Source organism: Strigops habroptila, chromosome 1 (genome assembly GCF_004027225.2).
Source record: "Strigops habroptila isolate Jane chromosome 1, bStrHab1.2.pri, whole genome shotgun sequence".
In the NCBI taxonomy this organism is placed as follows: Eukaryota; Metazoa; Chordata; class Aves; order Psittaciformes; family Psittacidae; genus Strigops; species Strigops habroptila.
Window position 1 is genome coordinate 48,078,346 of NC_044277.2, and position 15,866 is coordinate 48,094,211.

A 15,866-nucleotide genomic window follows, 5' to 3' on the forward strand; every position below is an offset into this window, starting at 1 on the left:
TCTTCATCTATAAATGGAATTGTTCATCTATTGAAAACAAAATTGCATTTTTCATTGTCTTTTCTACAGAAGATCTTACATAAAAGTAAGAATGTATGTAAGTACTGCAAATTCAGTTGACTAATAAAGTTACTTTTTAAGATGTATTTCCTAGTCATACAGAGGAAACTTCAGGTACATGTGCTTTGTGGGTCTAAATAGTACATCCCTCTGTTTTGAGGTCATTCTCATTTATTAAAAACTTGTCCATCTGGAAAAACCCAAACATGCATCAAACACACCTTGAAAGCTTTCTGATAAGAAAAGTGCATAGAAAATTTCTATAATGTGCTCAATTTAGCTAATAGTGATAGTAAGCAGACATTTTATGCAAATCAATTACAGCACCTGGCTTTTGTCAAACCCTCACTGTTTATCAGCACTAATATCCACTGAAATGAGAGTAGTAGATTCCTACTTCACAGTTGAAAAACACTGCCTATGCAACCCAGTTATTTAAAGGAAACACCACAAACCACAGTTGGCTCAAGATACCAATAAGAAGTAGAACATACATCCTTTGTACCCCACTACTTTGGAGTGACAGCTGCAACTGTTCATCACGTGAACTCTGGCATTTTGATGTTCTTATTGCATTCTTGCATAATATGGCTTTTTTTACTAAGCAAGGCTTGAGCTAAAGTCTGCCTCTGATAACTGAGGACCGTTAACAACTGAACAGCTTTTACTCTAGCAGACAAGGAGATAGCCAAGAAGCTAACTGTAATGAGGTTGCAAGCAGATTCCAAATGGGTAGTAACAAAGAATCTCCCTAACAGGCTACCTCAATCACATGAAGTTATAAATAGACATGTCTAGTTTAGACCAGATTTCTCAATGACTGCAACAGGTAAGAGGCAACCCAGTTAGAAAAGGAAGCACTATGATTTGTTCATCTTTGAAGATGACCATCAAGAACCAAAGGCGGTTCTGGAGTAGTGAGAACTCTCTTATTGCTTAGGGTAAAGGAGGAATGGATTAGCCTCAGACCAAGCCCTAACTGGATACACAAGAGAGGAAAGAGACTACTCACAAAGGAATAGCGATTCAGCATTATTCCTGAGGTACTGGCTAGCTGGACTGAGGGACCAGCTACCTAGTGCTGGCTAGCTGGACTGAACTTTTCCTTATGTGATACCAAAGACAAATCGCTGGAAAAACAAGAACCATCCTCCTTAAGCCTAACCAAGCCCAAGGAAGCTTAGTGGCCTGCAAATTCTGTGACTAGCTTAAGCCTTTGCAACGGATATTTAAGAAGGGGGAACTTGACTAGGGCTTCAAGAGCAAATGTGACATTTGTCCCCCACAATGCAGGGGGGAGGCTTTAAGTTCTGGACATAAACATATTTCTTGGAAACACAGCTTCAAATTTAAATGAACTCAACTCAGTATATCTTCATTAAGGAGTATGATTTGCCCTACAAAAGTTATGCAAGTCCCTAAAAATCAAGGCTCCTTGTCCTGAAAGGGTAAGGATAATACTGCAACACTATCACACAAGAACACATACACATCTTTGACTACATTTTCCAGTGCCTGACCCGAAACTGTTATGAGAACTGATAAAAATAAGTGAAGATCAATGCTTCACAGCTAATAACATATATGCGAATAGATGCATGTTACTCAAAGAGAATCATATAGGCTCCTTATCCTTATCTCAGAGTTTCACCACTTCTGAAGAAATGTACATACAGTACACTACAAACTCACTATGTCTGAACATCACTAGTAAAAAACTCATTTTATATCAAGCTCTAGGATTCAGAAGACTTATTTAGGAAAGAACCATCTTCTGTGTGAAGAGAAGTCAAAAAAACCCCAAACCCCAACCTCCACAGTTTTACAGTGTCACTAACAAGCAGGGTATATGTACTAAGACCTATTTAATCACACCCTATCCTCAACGTCTCCATTATCATGTGGTATTATGGGGCTCTAAAGATACAGACAAAGGACACCAAGAGCGCTGCCTGTCCCTCCTCAGTAAGCACAATCTTTTAGCCTTTGCCTCTGAAAATGATGATCCAATTCTTGCTTTGGTTCAAAGACATGTAGGGTTTTAACTAAATTCTATGAAAATCCCAATTATACACGTAACAGTTTCCTTATATTCCCTTCTTAGTAGTACAGGAGCTACTAAAAAAAAAAAAAAAAAAAAAAAGACAGTATTTACTCAAAATAGCAGCTGCTGCTAAGTAAACAGACCTCAAGAAGACTGGGTGGGAAAGGCTGCTTTATGAACTAGAGATAACTTCAGGGAACTGTTTTAGGGGAAAAAAATTAAAATCAGCTTTAAAAAGTGCTTTGTAAGCCTCTTCTGCACAAACCTCTTTCCACACAAGTTTGGGTGGAAGGAAATCCAACTTCCCAGAAATTTTCAGGAGTATTTGGAGGAATGTAGCGAAATCTGTGCCTTGAACAGGAGGCGAGTTTCTTCTCTCTCTCTTCTTCTGGAATGTCTGCATAATACTGAATGATAGGGAAAAAAAAAAAAAAAAAATCCAAGTTAACAAATTCATACATATAGAGCAACTGCTTTACACAATAACATTGTCAATCATTGTTCATTAACACAGTTATCTAAAAATAATGGTAAGGCAAGCCAGAAGTAGAGATTTATTATCCAAATGACAAGCACCTGGCCATTATCCTAAAAGCTTACTGAATTTACAGATTAAATATAACCTTATGGTGGCAAATTTGTTAGTTTTACATCTTTTAACATACCATAGGTACAAGGTTTAGGCATGTGTACAATTACTTATGTCAACAGTTTTACTTACTGCTTTTACAAAGCTAAGTAGCACAGGTGTTGAAATAGATAGGAATTTTCTAATAAATTGAGTTTCAGTTCCCATTTACAAATTAAATATAAAAGTGGGAAAACACGCTACAAAAATCCATGCTGCAGAATTATTTCCTGTGCCTAAATTTACAGAAGTAGCAGCAAATTAAGTCAAAATGCTTCCTACTTAATTACTCTCAAATGAGGGGTAAATAAAGAGCTAGTTTGACTGGCTGACTGACACTGGGACTCCAGAAACTCTCTGCCAGCCGGGCATTCTCTAGATCGTATAGTAAATCAGCTGCTTTTTCATGCCTGTCAGCCATACTGGAAGCTGCAATGAGAAAAGTATATACATTATCCAAACCTTTTTCCACATGTTCCTGTGAGTAGAATCATAGAAAGATATGTTGGGTTTTGTCATGCAGTTTTCTACTGTTTTAGTTTGTGATTCTAGTTAGCATCTCCTAAAAATAGCAATCTGGCACTTTGATATAAAAGTGCCAAAATGCTTTCAAAGAAAACAAACTGTTCGATTCAAGCAGCAAGCCAACAGTCACAGTCTGGGTTGCACAAGAGACCTGACCCTCATAAAAGTGATAAAACAATTCTACTGAAATGATAGTGTTACAATTCAAAAAAGTAAACAAAAGTTTAAAACCTCATTCAATCAGCTGGAAAATGATCTAGACTGGGGAAATCAGGAAAGGAACAGAATACCTCTGTCAACAGAGATTACATCCTGTCACCATCTACTGGTAGGATTTTGGAAAACCTACCTACTTGGAAACCTACACTAATAAATTCCCTTTTTTTCTATTAGATGGAAGACAAAGTACAAAATAGGCATAAAAATCCTCCTCCAGAAAATCATGATACTTATATTGATGATTGTATAAAAAAAGAGTAATCACAGCTCTGAAAATGTCAATGACAAAACTGCATGAACTTGTAAAAGTAGACTTGTTCCATTTTGTGATTTAGTAGTTGTGGCAACTGCAACTCTGCCTGAAAAACAGAGGTACATTTCCCCCCCAATCACCAATCAATCCAGATTTCTTGCCATTATACAAAATGTGAGACCTGAACATATTCTGGTCTCAAAGCCCTTATTAGTAAGGAATCTGACCTAATAACATGTGGGTGTCCTGGTCAAGAACGGAGATTCAGGTTGTTAGCAGGCTGCACCCAGAATTTCAGATTACTGGTCTGTTTACTGCAAGATCCCGGTATGCAGGATAAACTGCCAGTTCTTCGGTGCAAAAGAAGTGTTTACAGAACTCTGCAATTTGCAGCCTCAGAAAGAGAACAACCCCTTAAAACATCCCTCTCATTAGTTTAGCACAAAGTTACTTACAGAGTAATTTCTGCAATCTAAGTGTATATAAAACATCTGTCCGATTCTCCTACTTATCTAAAGTGTAGCTAGACTTAATAACCACATTAACAAATGTTACTTTTACAAGCTACTAGTAGCGTGCGCATACAATCTTTCCCTTAATTGCATTGCAAAATCATAACAAACCAAAACAAGACTTCTTATCAAATGTTCTACACTGTAAAGTGAAAGAGAAGCTTCCACAAAGTTTTAAGATAAGGACTTACAAAGGCCTTTGATATCAGTCTGTTATGGCACGTGCAGAAGTTAAATCTCACACCACCTCAGAATGACAGGTAACTCTTCCCACTCATACTGCCTGCAGCACGTGGCCAGAAACAATTTGCTGATTTCTGTCCACTCTGTAAATATTTCCTTACACTTTGGAGACTTTTCAAACCCACATGACTTAATAAGTAAGCCAAGACTTTTTTAAAAAACATCATTTATGCTCTAATACTCCCTTCTTCCACAGGCATTTCATTCAAAGCTAGTTTTGTTACAGTGCAATGACACAGCCAAGCATTCCACACATTCCAAGACGTTAATCTTGAATGGCATAGACTTAAAAAAAATAACCAAACCAAAACCAACAACAAACCCAAAAGTTTAACGTAGAAACCTAATATTGTAAACTTGGAGCTGTAAATGTTTCTAAAACACCATAGTTACCACTCTAGCTTGCCAGACAGTAACAAGAACTGGATTTGCCGAGAGAAGATATCTGCAGCTTACAGAGACAGCAAGTTAAAATGCTTAACACACGGCTCTAGGTGAAGAAATAGACTGAAGGTTTGGGATTTTGTTTTGTTTTGTTGGTTTTTTTTTAACCCCAAAAATCTTGTTTTCGTTCAAAGTCTTTGAATCAAATATATTTTTGAAAATGGTATTTATAGTTGGCTGTAAAACTTAATTATTTGTATTACATAAGTTTTACTAAAGCTATTTTTCAGGAATGTGTCTTTGTTAAAAATATACTCTAATAAGTTTCTGCAGCTAAGTAAATGACTTGTCTATAAAGTGAATAGCAGGAGAATCTATGAAACATGTTGCTTCTATATGGGTGTGGAAATTAAGTGAAAAAATTCCAGAGAATCCATCATTATTCTGTCATTAATCCACACTTCTGGAAAGTCATAATGTATTAGATCATCGTCAAATTAACTCCAGCCTGAAAGTCTATTACTGACCAAATGAAATATGTCCTTATTACACATGTAATTACTTCAATATTTTATCTATCAAGTATCTGAAAGCAGTTTAGTAATTTGAAAGGGAGGAAAAACTGTGTAATGTCAAACCTAAAATTTGATATATTTTAACCTGCTAATGTGAATATTTTTGCATGCATTTGCACATATATTTGCACACATTGGCACCTAACCTGAAAACGCAGACACCCCAGAAACCAAGTTAAAAAAAACCCAAAAAACAAACAACGAAACAACCAACAAATCAAGATATAACTATATCTATATCTATCTATCTATATAGGTAGAACAGGACAGAAAACTTACTTATTCCAGTATCTGTGAATTTCAGTAGAGCTTTTAAGCTGAAGTTTAGAAGCTTGTAATCATTCTTTGACTAGCCAATGTATTTTTTTATTTAAAAAAAAAAAAAAAAACAAAAAACACCTTACTGGAACCATGATGTGAGATGTTTCTATCGTACAGATACACACATACAGAAAGACTAAGTTATATGCAGTTACTACAGTTAAAAAACAAACCAATTCACCCAAAACTTGGAAAACAACTTTGGTAAACACTCACTTCTCTGCTACTGTAGGTACTGATGATGGTGCAACCAGATTCGTAATTTCAACAGCACTTTAACACTTAGATACTAGCAGAGTTAGGAGAATGGAAGACTGACCAAATTCTAAACCACTACTTACCATTTCACATTCCTTACAAGTATGGCCTGGCAATTTTCTTCTTTCTTCTTTTTTTCGAATAACCTCAATATGAGGGAAATCTAACACGGTATTCTTTCTGAAAAACAAAAATGTTTTCACATGATAGTACAGTTATTTCTTCTACATGTCTGGAAATTTCCAGTCTTTAGAATACAATGAAGGAAAAGATATCAGATTCTCAAGAAAAGAAAAAAATATCAGGAAACACCTGCAAAACCCAATCATACTGCATTTCATAACTGAATAGGACTATTTTTGTAACTAAAACAGTTCCAGGATTGTTTAAATGTAACATGATCTTTTCATAACTGGAGATGTACATCTCATTATTACATTTTATTGTAGTATGAAAATAATTAGATCAAAAATTATAATTATTATAATTACATCAAAAATATACATCTTCTGTAGCATATATATTTTGTTCAGATACACTTGTGCTTGCACCAATTTCTGCAAGAGGAATTTATTGGGGTTCAAGAACAGAACAAATTCTGGAAAGAATCTTGGCTGCTCACAAAACACTAAACAAGTTTGCCTCTACGAAGAAAACATATGCTGAGGTAAAAACCCCCAAAAACTAACAGATACTTAACCAAAGGGCTTGTTATCATTACGAAATGAAGATTCAGACTACCAGACTACAGAAATGCAATAGAGGAAACACTAAGAGGCACAGTTGTTAAACATTACTCATTTATTGCCTAGAAGAAGAGGCAAAAATGCCAGAGAAGGAAGGGGTTTTAGTAACCCATAAGCTCTTTGCTCATAAACTCATGCATGACAACATGCCTATAAGAAACATTATAAAATACTGCATTCAATAAAATAATAAAAAGCAGAAGAGACAATCCCTTCTCTTCAGCAGATGTAACAGGCATGTTCATGTGCTTATTTCTTCCCCTACTGCGGCTTCTATGTAAGGCTTTTATCTAATTCAGTAAATCTTTTACCTGTGCATCTTCAGCTGCTAGTACGTTATACACAAACATGTTTATTTTATGGAAGAACTAGTTTGCTTTAGGGAGGATATAAAATGCCTATACAGAACAAACTAAATTACCTTTCATCACTTTTGAAATATGGCTCCACAAAAGCTTTCTGCTTGGCTTTATCTTGTTTATCCTCATGTTCTGTAAATACACATGCAAACCAAAGACTTACATGTCATATAAGGTTAGCAGAATGCCTGGAAAAGCATCTGTCATATTAGCTAGCTATTAAAAAAATACATAAATGCAATGTGCATTCAGTCTGAGACAACAGATTCAAACAGATAATAAAGATAATACAGAATTGATTGAACCAGTGATGAAAAAGCATTACTGGAGTAGAAGGAAAACAGCAAGACAAGTAAAAGAAGATAAGTAAAAGACAAGTAAAAAAGATAAGCAGAATAGCAAAGGAAAGGTTGCTTAAAATAAAAAATGCTGTGAAATCATCAGTAAAACCTAGGAAAGGGAGAAGAAAGAGAAGCAAGTAATCTGCAGCCAAAAACTGGTGTTTCCTGTAAGAGAGACTTATACAGCTCCTATGCCAACTTCCACTATACATCCCATATTTGTTTGGTGGCTATATAAACTACCAAAATAATTTTCATATTGTTTGATGTTATGTCCTTACAATAAATAAATTTCCCCATGAATTTATTAAAAAAAAAAACAAAAACAAAAACAAAAAAAACAAAAACCCCAAAACACAACTGATAGTTTATTTGGCATATTTGTTTGTAGAGAATAGAGCATGATTTCAAATCAACTTTTCTAGTTTAAGCTGGCTAATAAAGACAAAACAAATTATATCCCACTCTTTAGTTTCTTGCTTGCTGCTGTTATTCCCTTATCCTGCTCTTCATCATGAAGAGTTTCTTTTTCAACACATGCAGGAGGACTGTCTTCTGGTAGGCAGGATTCATATTCTTCATGGGTTGTCCGATCAAACATCTCTGTTAAGGTATCGTTAATTTTTTTTTCTCCTCCTATTATAAAAAGTGTAATGAACATCCAAATCAATCTCTCAATTTAAATCAAGAAAGTGCATTTGCATTGAATGTGTATCAAAAAACCTAATACTTACTTCCTGCTCTAGTACTGATTAACTCAACATCAGCTTTACATTTATTCTTCCTGCAACTTTCAAATGTGGCCAATGCTCATCTACTTTCATAAAGATACCTTGATCCCATTTCTAAAATTTGATTAATTACTAAATCACTTTGATGTACCTTTAACCTTAACACTGGATACATAAAATTTTTGTTCTTGTAATTATGGAGTTGTTCAAGCAGAAGGAAATACTTTCTGCGCATAGCAGATAAAACTATGGATAAGTAATCAAGTTGCAACAGCCTAAAAGAACAGCACACACCACTGAAAGTCACTGTTCTGCGACCCTGATTCATCACATATACTAGACGTGATATAAACATGTTTTGATTAAATATACCACTTCTATTTATGTGTCATTTTAAAATGAAATTAAAAAAGACTTTCCCGTAGAAAGTCTAGTATGATTACATAGCAAACTTTCAAAGCTGTCTATTGTAAGAGTTGATAATTGCAGGCAAGATCAGAACTATTAAATGGTTAAGTATTTAGCTCTTTAGACACTGTAAAAGCACAGCTACTGGCTCTATCTCAGCACAAATCCTATCATTTTCTTAATCTAAGTTTAAAAAGCCACAACAGCAACCACTGACTCTGCTAGGAAACAGACTGAATTTGGAGGCTACAAAAATGCATCAGTGTTTTTGTACTGCAAACTATTTTCTATTACCTATTCCTACAGGGGAAAAAAATGGCCTTTACTCTTTCCTCCTCCTACACCAAAGAAAAAGGCAAACCAAAGGAAAAAAAACCAAAACCAAAAAAACCAAAAAAAAGCCTTACTTGGACTGCTTTCTTGGTTTTGCTCCTGATTTTGAATTTTTAATAGCACACTTTCACTAACATATGTATAATCCATATCAACAACTTCCCCTTCGACTCTTGACTGAGAACCACCCTAAGTAAAAAAAGCAAACATGACAATTGCACTCAGAAGCAACTGGTATAATCAGTGTCATTGGTGTATATCTGAAACACTTTCACAATGGTTACTGGCATCTTTTTGGACACTGTCTTCTTTCTTCCTGCAGTACTGTCTGAATGATAAAGACATAAAATCTAGGTAAGAGAATAACATGTTTTGAAATTCAAATGTGACACACTTATCTGGTGGATTACATTACTTGATGGGCAAGAAATGCCTCAAAAGTTTTTTATGTTAAATTCTACAAAAAGTAACAATGTAATTTACGGAAATGAAAACCTGCTCAAATTAATAGATTTTATGATAGCCTTTGAGACAAAACAAAGGAAAATTCTCAGGGATCCTAATAACCAAACTGCACCCAACTGAAAGAAAGACAATAGTCATTATCTGCACATTTTCTATTACTTAACATAAAGAGAATATTTTCACAGGAAAAATTGAGGTTGTTTTTTTTTGTCTTAAAAGAAACCTCAAACCACCCCAAATACATCAGTTTCATATGAAGTAGCCACCTGGATGAGTTTATCAAATACAACTAGACAATGGAAATGTTTTAGGACACCTGTAGCATACTATACATAAACAAACATTTTAGGACTGCAAACATATCAAAGCAGCTGAATTTAGATTTTTTTGTTAGAAAGTGATTTTGGTCTGCCCAGAATAAAGTTCATGATACTACACTACTTTTGTAGGCTGTTTTCAGTATCATAGAACATGCAGCCATGTTATGCAAATTTACCTCTGTATCAATCACAGTGATGTCCATTTTGTACTGTGAAAGGTCAGCTCCTGGGTCTATGCTCCACTGGAGGTTTTCTAAAGGTTTTTCTTTCTGGTCTGGATGCAGAGAATATGAGAAAAAGGACAAATAATCGGAAGTGAAATCCACCAACAGCATCCTATAGTGTGCAAATTATAAGGCAGCTTTCTGTATATCAAAAAAAAGTATATTAATTCATCTTTGGATTTAGGGATTGATTTTTCTTAAACAATAAACATGCTCATCTGGTGTAAGTCAAACTTTATCTGAAGAGTTAGAAATAGATCTTTTAAGTTTTTTATTACACTCAGGGAGCATGCCACTCCTTTGTGTTTGTATGAGGTATATAATACAAAATATGCTGGGCAGGTAAAATCTCTGTACTGTGTAAATTGAGTAGTATTAATGCCAGGCAGAAGATATTCATAGAATAGTTTAGGTTAGACAAGTTGCAGAGAGAGACATGGTCTCCCCTGAGCCTCCTCTTTTCCAGGCTAAACAATCCCAGTTCCTTCAGTTGCTCCTCTTAAAGTTTGTTCTCTAGATACTTCACCACCTTCACTGCCCTTCTTTGTATACAATACAGCATCTCAATGTCTTTCTTGTAGCAAGAGGCCCAAAACTGAACACAGTATTTGAAATGCAGCCCTACCAGTGCCAAGTACAAGGGGACGATCACTTCCCTAGCCCTGCTGGCTACACTATTTTTGATACACACCAGGATGCCGTTGGCCTTCTTGGCTACCTGGGCAAACTGTTGGCTCATGTTCAGCTGGATGTTGACCAACACCCCCAGGTCCCGACTCACCAGGCAGCCTTCAGGACTGCCTCCCAGGGGACTCAACCAGACTCCTAAACAGCCCCAAGTCTGCCCTCTGGAAGTCCAAGGCAGCTGAACCCCCTCAATACTCCTCTGAGAATTGACAACTCTATCATTTCATGACCGTTATGCCCAAGGCAGCCTCCAACCACCACGTCACCTGCAAGTCCTTCTCTACTGGCAACCAACAGGTCAAGCAGGGCACCTTCCCTAGTTGGCTCACTATTGACATTAGATTGGTAAGAATACAAAAGCCAGGTCTTAGAGAAGAGGACAAAAGTGTCTGATCATTGTTCCAGTGATGGCTCTTATTTTATCTGTGAAGTAGAGGTTTAGATTCCAATCTCCATGGCCACAGCAACTACTAACAGGTATTTTTTTACATTCATAACACAAGTATTTCTAAATAAAGTATGCAGTGTAACAGCTCAGCTAAAGAGTACAGAAGCAGTGATTCTACAATCCCAGTTTGAAAATGAGTTTTCAGACTGGGACCGCTTAAAAGGAAAGAAGACACAACTTGTAGGAAGAGTATTTGATAACAGCTGCTCATTATCATTAAAGGTACAATTTTCTTTAACAGCTCATCAGGAATAATGAAAAATATTAAGTAAATAGCTCATCCTTACATTTAAGTACAGTTTTCAAGAATTTGATACAGATAAACTTCCCAAGATTTTATTTCTGTCATTCACATGCTGCAGTACACAACAATGCTAAATAAACGAGAAAGAAACAAGATTCCCAGCCTGTTGGGTTTACACCTGAATGTCAATGATATATTTATTATATAGTGGCAAAAGGATGCCAAGAAGATGCAGACCAAAAATGTACAGATGATCTTGAGAAGTCCTGAATAGAATGAGATTGAGTTATAAGCACAGAGAAAGTGATTAAAGTAGAAGATATGAAAAATTCTGTTCAACCACAGCACAGGCTGGAGGGTAGGGGGACAATAAAAGGAACATTATCATCAAGTTACCTTGCTCATTTTGCAGTGCTTTATTTTTTGATAGCCTGCAAGGGTTTGGTTGCAGTACAGATGCTGGTTCAGATTCTCCATGTCCTGTCCTTATTTTCTTCCTATTTGGTACATGGCCACTGGCAACCTAACAACATATTTCAAATTTACTATTTCCCAAAACTTAAATATTATATTTCAAAGGAGAAGAAAAAGGTCAGAAAAGCACACCTTCACATCATCAAAAAGTTCCTCTGTCTCTGCAGAACTTGGCAGTGGTGCAATTTTGAAGGGAGGAACTATTTCTTTCATTTGGATCTGGTTTTTCTTATCCGGGAACGTTTTTCCCAGCATTGCCTCTTGTACACAGGATCCCTCTTGTAAACCTCTGCCAAACAAACAGCTCTCATTGCTGGCATTTGGAATGGATGATGAACCTTCAGGAATGGGCTTCCCTAGGTGTGAAAAAATGTCATGCAGAGTCACCTGTTTCAGTCTATTTTTACAGGTGTCCTCAATTCCTTGTTTTTTCTCTTGACAACGAACTCCAGAGAAACGATCAGACAGATCTAAGGGCTTATCAACTGTATGCTCCCCATTAATATGATGAACATCTGATTGAAAGGGCATAGAGTTCTCTTTGTTGAAGGATGTTTTTTCATAGCCAATTGCATGCTCATCTTCAGCTTTCTTCCTCTTAGCGCACCTGCCTTCTAGCTGCTTCTGGTGTATGATAAGGAAATCACTCCTGATCACCTCATTCTTAGCTGCACAAGTGTTTCCAACACAGGTTACCACCTCATTAGTATTCTTTTTCACAACCATTTGCCTATTGATAGAGGCCTGGCTGATAACTGAGTTGATTTCTGTTCCAAGATTCAGTGGTGCAACAAAAGCAACATCTTCAGATTTTGATCTACTTTTATGAGATCTGGAACTGGAAGGATTGTTGAAGAGGTTGCTTTTGAGATTAGGCTTCAATCCTGAATCTAAAATACAGGGGGCATGACTTGTACTTGAGTTGTTCTTCATATTGCTAGAAGCTCCAAAAACAGGAGAAGCTACTCGAGAATCCCAGTCAACATGTGGTGGAGTGTTCTGAGATGGTTCTGAAAGACTGAATACAATGAAAGATAAAATTGTTTTTTTCTGGTGTACACAGGGGGCTGGGAGGAGAGAATAGGATACACAAAAGTTAGAATTTTCCTATCAGTGATCTGCTTTGAAGCTGTCAGAGTTGCTAGTATTAACTGAAACAGAAGGAAAAAGAAAAGGGAAATTTTTGGTCTAGAAGTAGGTACTGTTGCACTTAAAGCTGTAAAAAGCAAACAAATCGCAGACCTTGTCCTTCATTTTAGTATAGTGCAAAATGCTGTTCCACATTCAACTAAGAACCAAGAACAGAATTAAGCCCACCTAGGAATCTCTTCTACCAAAGGACTCCCTTTCAATACTGTTAATTGGAAGAAAGTGAGAATGGTTGTGATAGCAGTCTATCTAGGTTCTTGTAGGGATCTTATAACCACGATAGAAGATTCTCAAAGCTTCTGCAAATAAAGGAAAAATGTGCAAGCTTCTTTCAGGTATGCTGTTTTTCACGTCATCAATAAAACACACATTTAAGATGACAAATAGGGGCTAAAAATGTTTTCAGTTTAGACCACAACATCCTGAGGAGAATGGGAAAGGCAACTGGTCAACCAGTATGACATCTAGTCAGCAGAAAGGGTTTTACAATCATTTTCCTACCTCCGCTCCAGGCCTCTTACTTACAGGTTTATGGGCCTCAGGAGACAACTCACAATAACAAAAGGTCAGTAAGTGAGGGAATGTGTACAAAGCCCAATTCGTAAGTCTGAGAATGAAATAAAACTCCACAGTTTTGCATTCTATCAGTTCCTTTGCTTCTAATGTTATTTACTTGAAAGAAGCCTGTACAATATAAAAATACTTATTTCCATGTCTGTACCTTTAAAGCAAACTGCTGTAAGGTTTTAAATTCTACTAAAACCAGAACTTCACATAAGCCTGCTTAAAACAGTATTATTAGAACCAAGTGGAAACACACCCTAAATTTTTGTCATCATTTCTTGATTCAGAAACTGGATGTTTTCTTGAGTCTTCACACTGCATGCTCTCTGGGGCCTGGCTCATAACAGTATTAGTGCAGGGAGGACTCAGTACACGTTGGGACTCCTTGCAAGTGGTGAAGGAAAACAAAGAAAGGAAGCGTGAGAAGCTATTAGAATTAAAAATTGGAAATATGTTAGGTGTGCATACAAATACTATGAAAACCCATTCAAATTGAACCATTCAAAACTCTGAAAAATAATGAAAGTTAAAAGATAAATGAAATTTTGACTAACAACTCTACAGAAATCTTAGAGAAATTAAAAAAAACAAAAAAAAAAATCAAATACATACACACACACACACCCCCCCAGTCTGCATACTCTCATTTTCACTGTAGTTACCAATCAAGCAATCCCACCTGAGTCACTAGTCTCATCACCAAATAATCTTTCTTAGTGTTTTAGACTTGATTATTGCGCAAAGGCAGTTGGGCAGACCCATGGATTTAGTCCACTGTCTTAGCCAAATTTGAAAGTTGTATACACAGCAGGAACTGCACACCCCTACCCTTCCCTCCCCAAGCCCTGGACAAGTCAGCATAGTTATCTCTCTGCTTGCTAGAGCAATTCTGTAACGAGTAAGCAAAAGCAAACCAAAGTGAGCTTAGTGCAACTCTGAATACTTTTGCAAAATTTTAATGCAAAAGAAAAAAATACTGGTTTTGAAAACAACTGGCATGAAAAGCTGATTATGTAAGAAATTTGGGAATACTACTTACAGATTCCTCCTCAACAGCAAGTCCAATTGTTTCTGCGACAACTGCAGCCAAGTTAAAAGATGGCTTTGGAACAGGATAGCCTCCCACCCTTGGTTTATCTTTATGAGTAGAAAAAAGTTCACGGTAAGTCACATAGACATTATAGTATCTCACTCTACTCACACAGATGGTACTAACACAGAACAAAAAAGATCGCAAATCTGGTAATTACGTAAATAGTTTGACTTGCGTCAGATAAAAATTGAACCTGAAGTGAAAAGTTGAGAAGGGGGGCAAAAGAAGAATTTCTGATGAGAGCAAACTGCTACTTCATCAGGGAAATATGTCTCCGAGTACAGCTCCCCAAAATTAAAATACAAAGATGAGTCCATGTAAAAGTTGCTTTTCAAACTCCCAGGGCATAAGTAGTCTGAGAAAAGCATGTAGAACAATGATAATGTATATTTGTAGCAAAATGCTTGTGTCACGTATGTCCTAGGTGACAGTTATAATTATTATTCTTGCGTTTTTATTAGGAAAACAAATAGATGAGTTTCCCTTCTTTCAGGGGTTTAACATTACTCAATTAAACTGGGGCAAGGTATTACGATGGGAGGAAAGTACAAGAACCACCCCTGACTTGCACAAATTATTCCAAAATGCTGATTCTCACAGTCATTTATAGTTAAAACACTTCACAGAAAAGAATCATGGACACAGAAATATCTTGTGAAAGAACTCTTTATGGACAAGGACGTAAGACTTGTACTAATTCATAAAAAAGGGAATAATAAATAGAAGCACTTCTAAACATTACATGTTCATGCCACACAGTAAGTGCAATTCTTAGAATACTTCATCTCCTGTACAGTTGGAAAATCAGATGCAAGACAAGTGGACGCTACCTAAACTTTTAAGACATCTGCAGTAAGAGCTGCAGTAAGAGCTGCACTGAGCTTCTTTATTTCTTGACTCTAAGCCCTGATGCGATGCTACCAGATCATGTATCTAGTGGCACACAGAGAGCATTACAAGGTAGCAATTTTGTGATTAAACCCAATATCCTTATTCTAGCTCCTTTGTTTAAACCCCCAGTTGTCGACGAACCCTCAGTTTTACAATATTTTTGCCTTATTTTGAATGGAATTAGAACTAAATCTGTTAAAACACTTACTTGGTATAGGGGACAGTTCTGCATCACAGGTGTCTGCCACAAGTATCTCTTCTCTGTGGGGACTGTTCACTTGTGTGGAATACAGTGGAATTTTTCCAAACTCTAGGAGAAGATGCAGAAATATTTTCATATGGTGAAATTAGGTATCTTGGCATGATA

The 15,866-nt window shown here is 36.4% G+C and overlaps 1 protein-coding gene across 4 annotated transcripts in view; it reads right to left on the reverse strand.

The window, feature by feature from the left end:
* The window catches only part of RBBP8 (RB binding protein 8, endonuclease), a 34,952-nt gene that overhangs the window by 847 nt on the left and 18,239 nt on the right, over window positions 1–15,866 (reverse strand). For all 4 annotated transcript variants that reach the window (XM_030502462.1, XM_030502469.1, XM_030502478.1 and 1 more), the window contains 11 exons: window positions 15,708–15,809; window positions 14,555–14,652; window positions 13,772–13,899; window positions 11,935–12,820; window positions 11,725–11,851; window positions 9,902–9,999; window positions 9,015–9,129; window positions 7,934–8,104; window positions 7,190–7,259; window positions 6,106–6,202; window positions 2,370–2,511 (listed from right to left, as the gene is read on the reverse strand). In XM_030502462.1, the coding sequence (XP_030358322.1) occupies window positions 2,370–2,511; window positions 6,106–6,202; window positions 7,190–7,259; window positions 7,934–8,104; window positions 9,015–9,129; window positions 9,902–9,999; window positions 11,725–11,851; window positions 11,935–12,820; window positions 13,772–13,899; window positions 14,555–14,652; window positions 15,708–15,809 (2,034 nt within the window). The remainder of the gene's footprint in view (window positions 1–2,369; window positions 2,512–6,105; window positions 6,203–7,189; window positions 7,260–7,933; window positions 8,105–9,014; window positions 9,130–9,901; window positions 10,000–11,724; window positions 11,852–11,934; window positions 12,821–13,771; window positions 13,900–14,554; window positions 14,653–15,707; window positions 15,810–15,866) is intronic.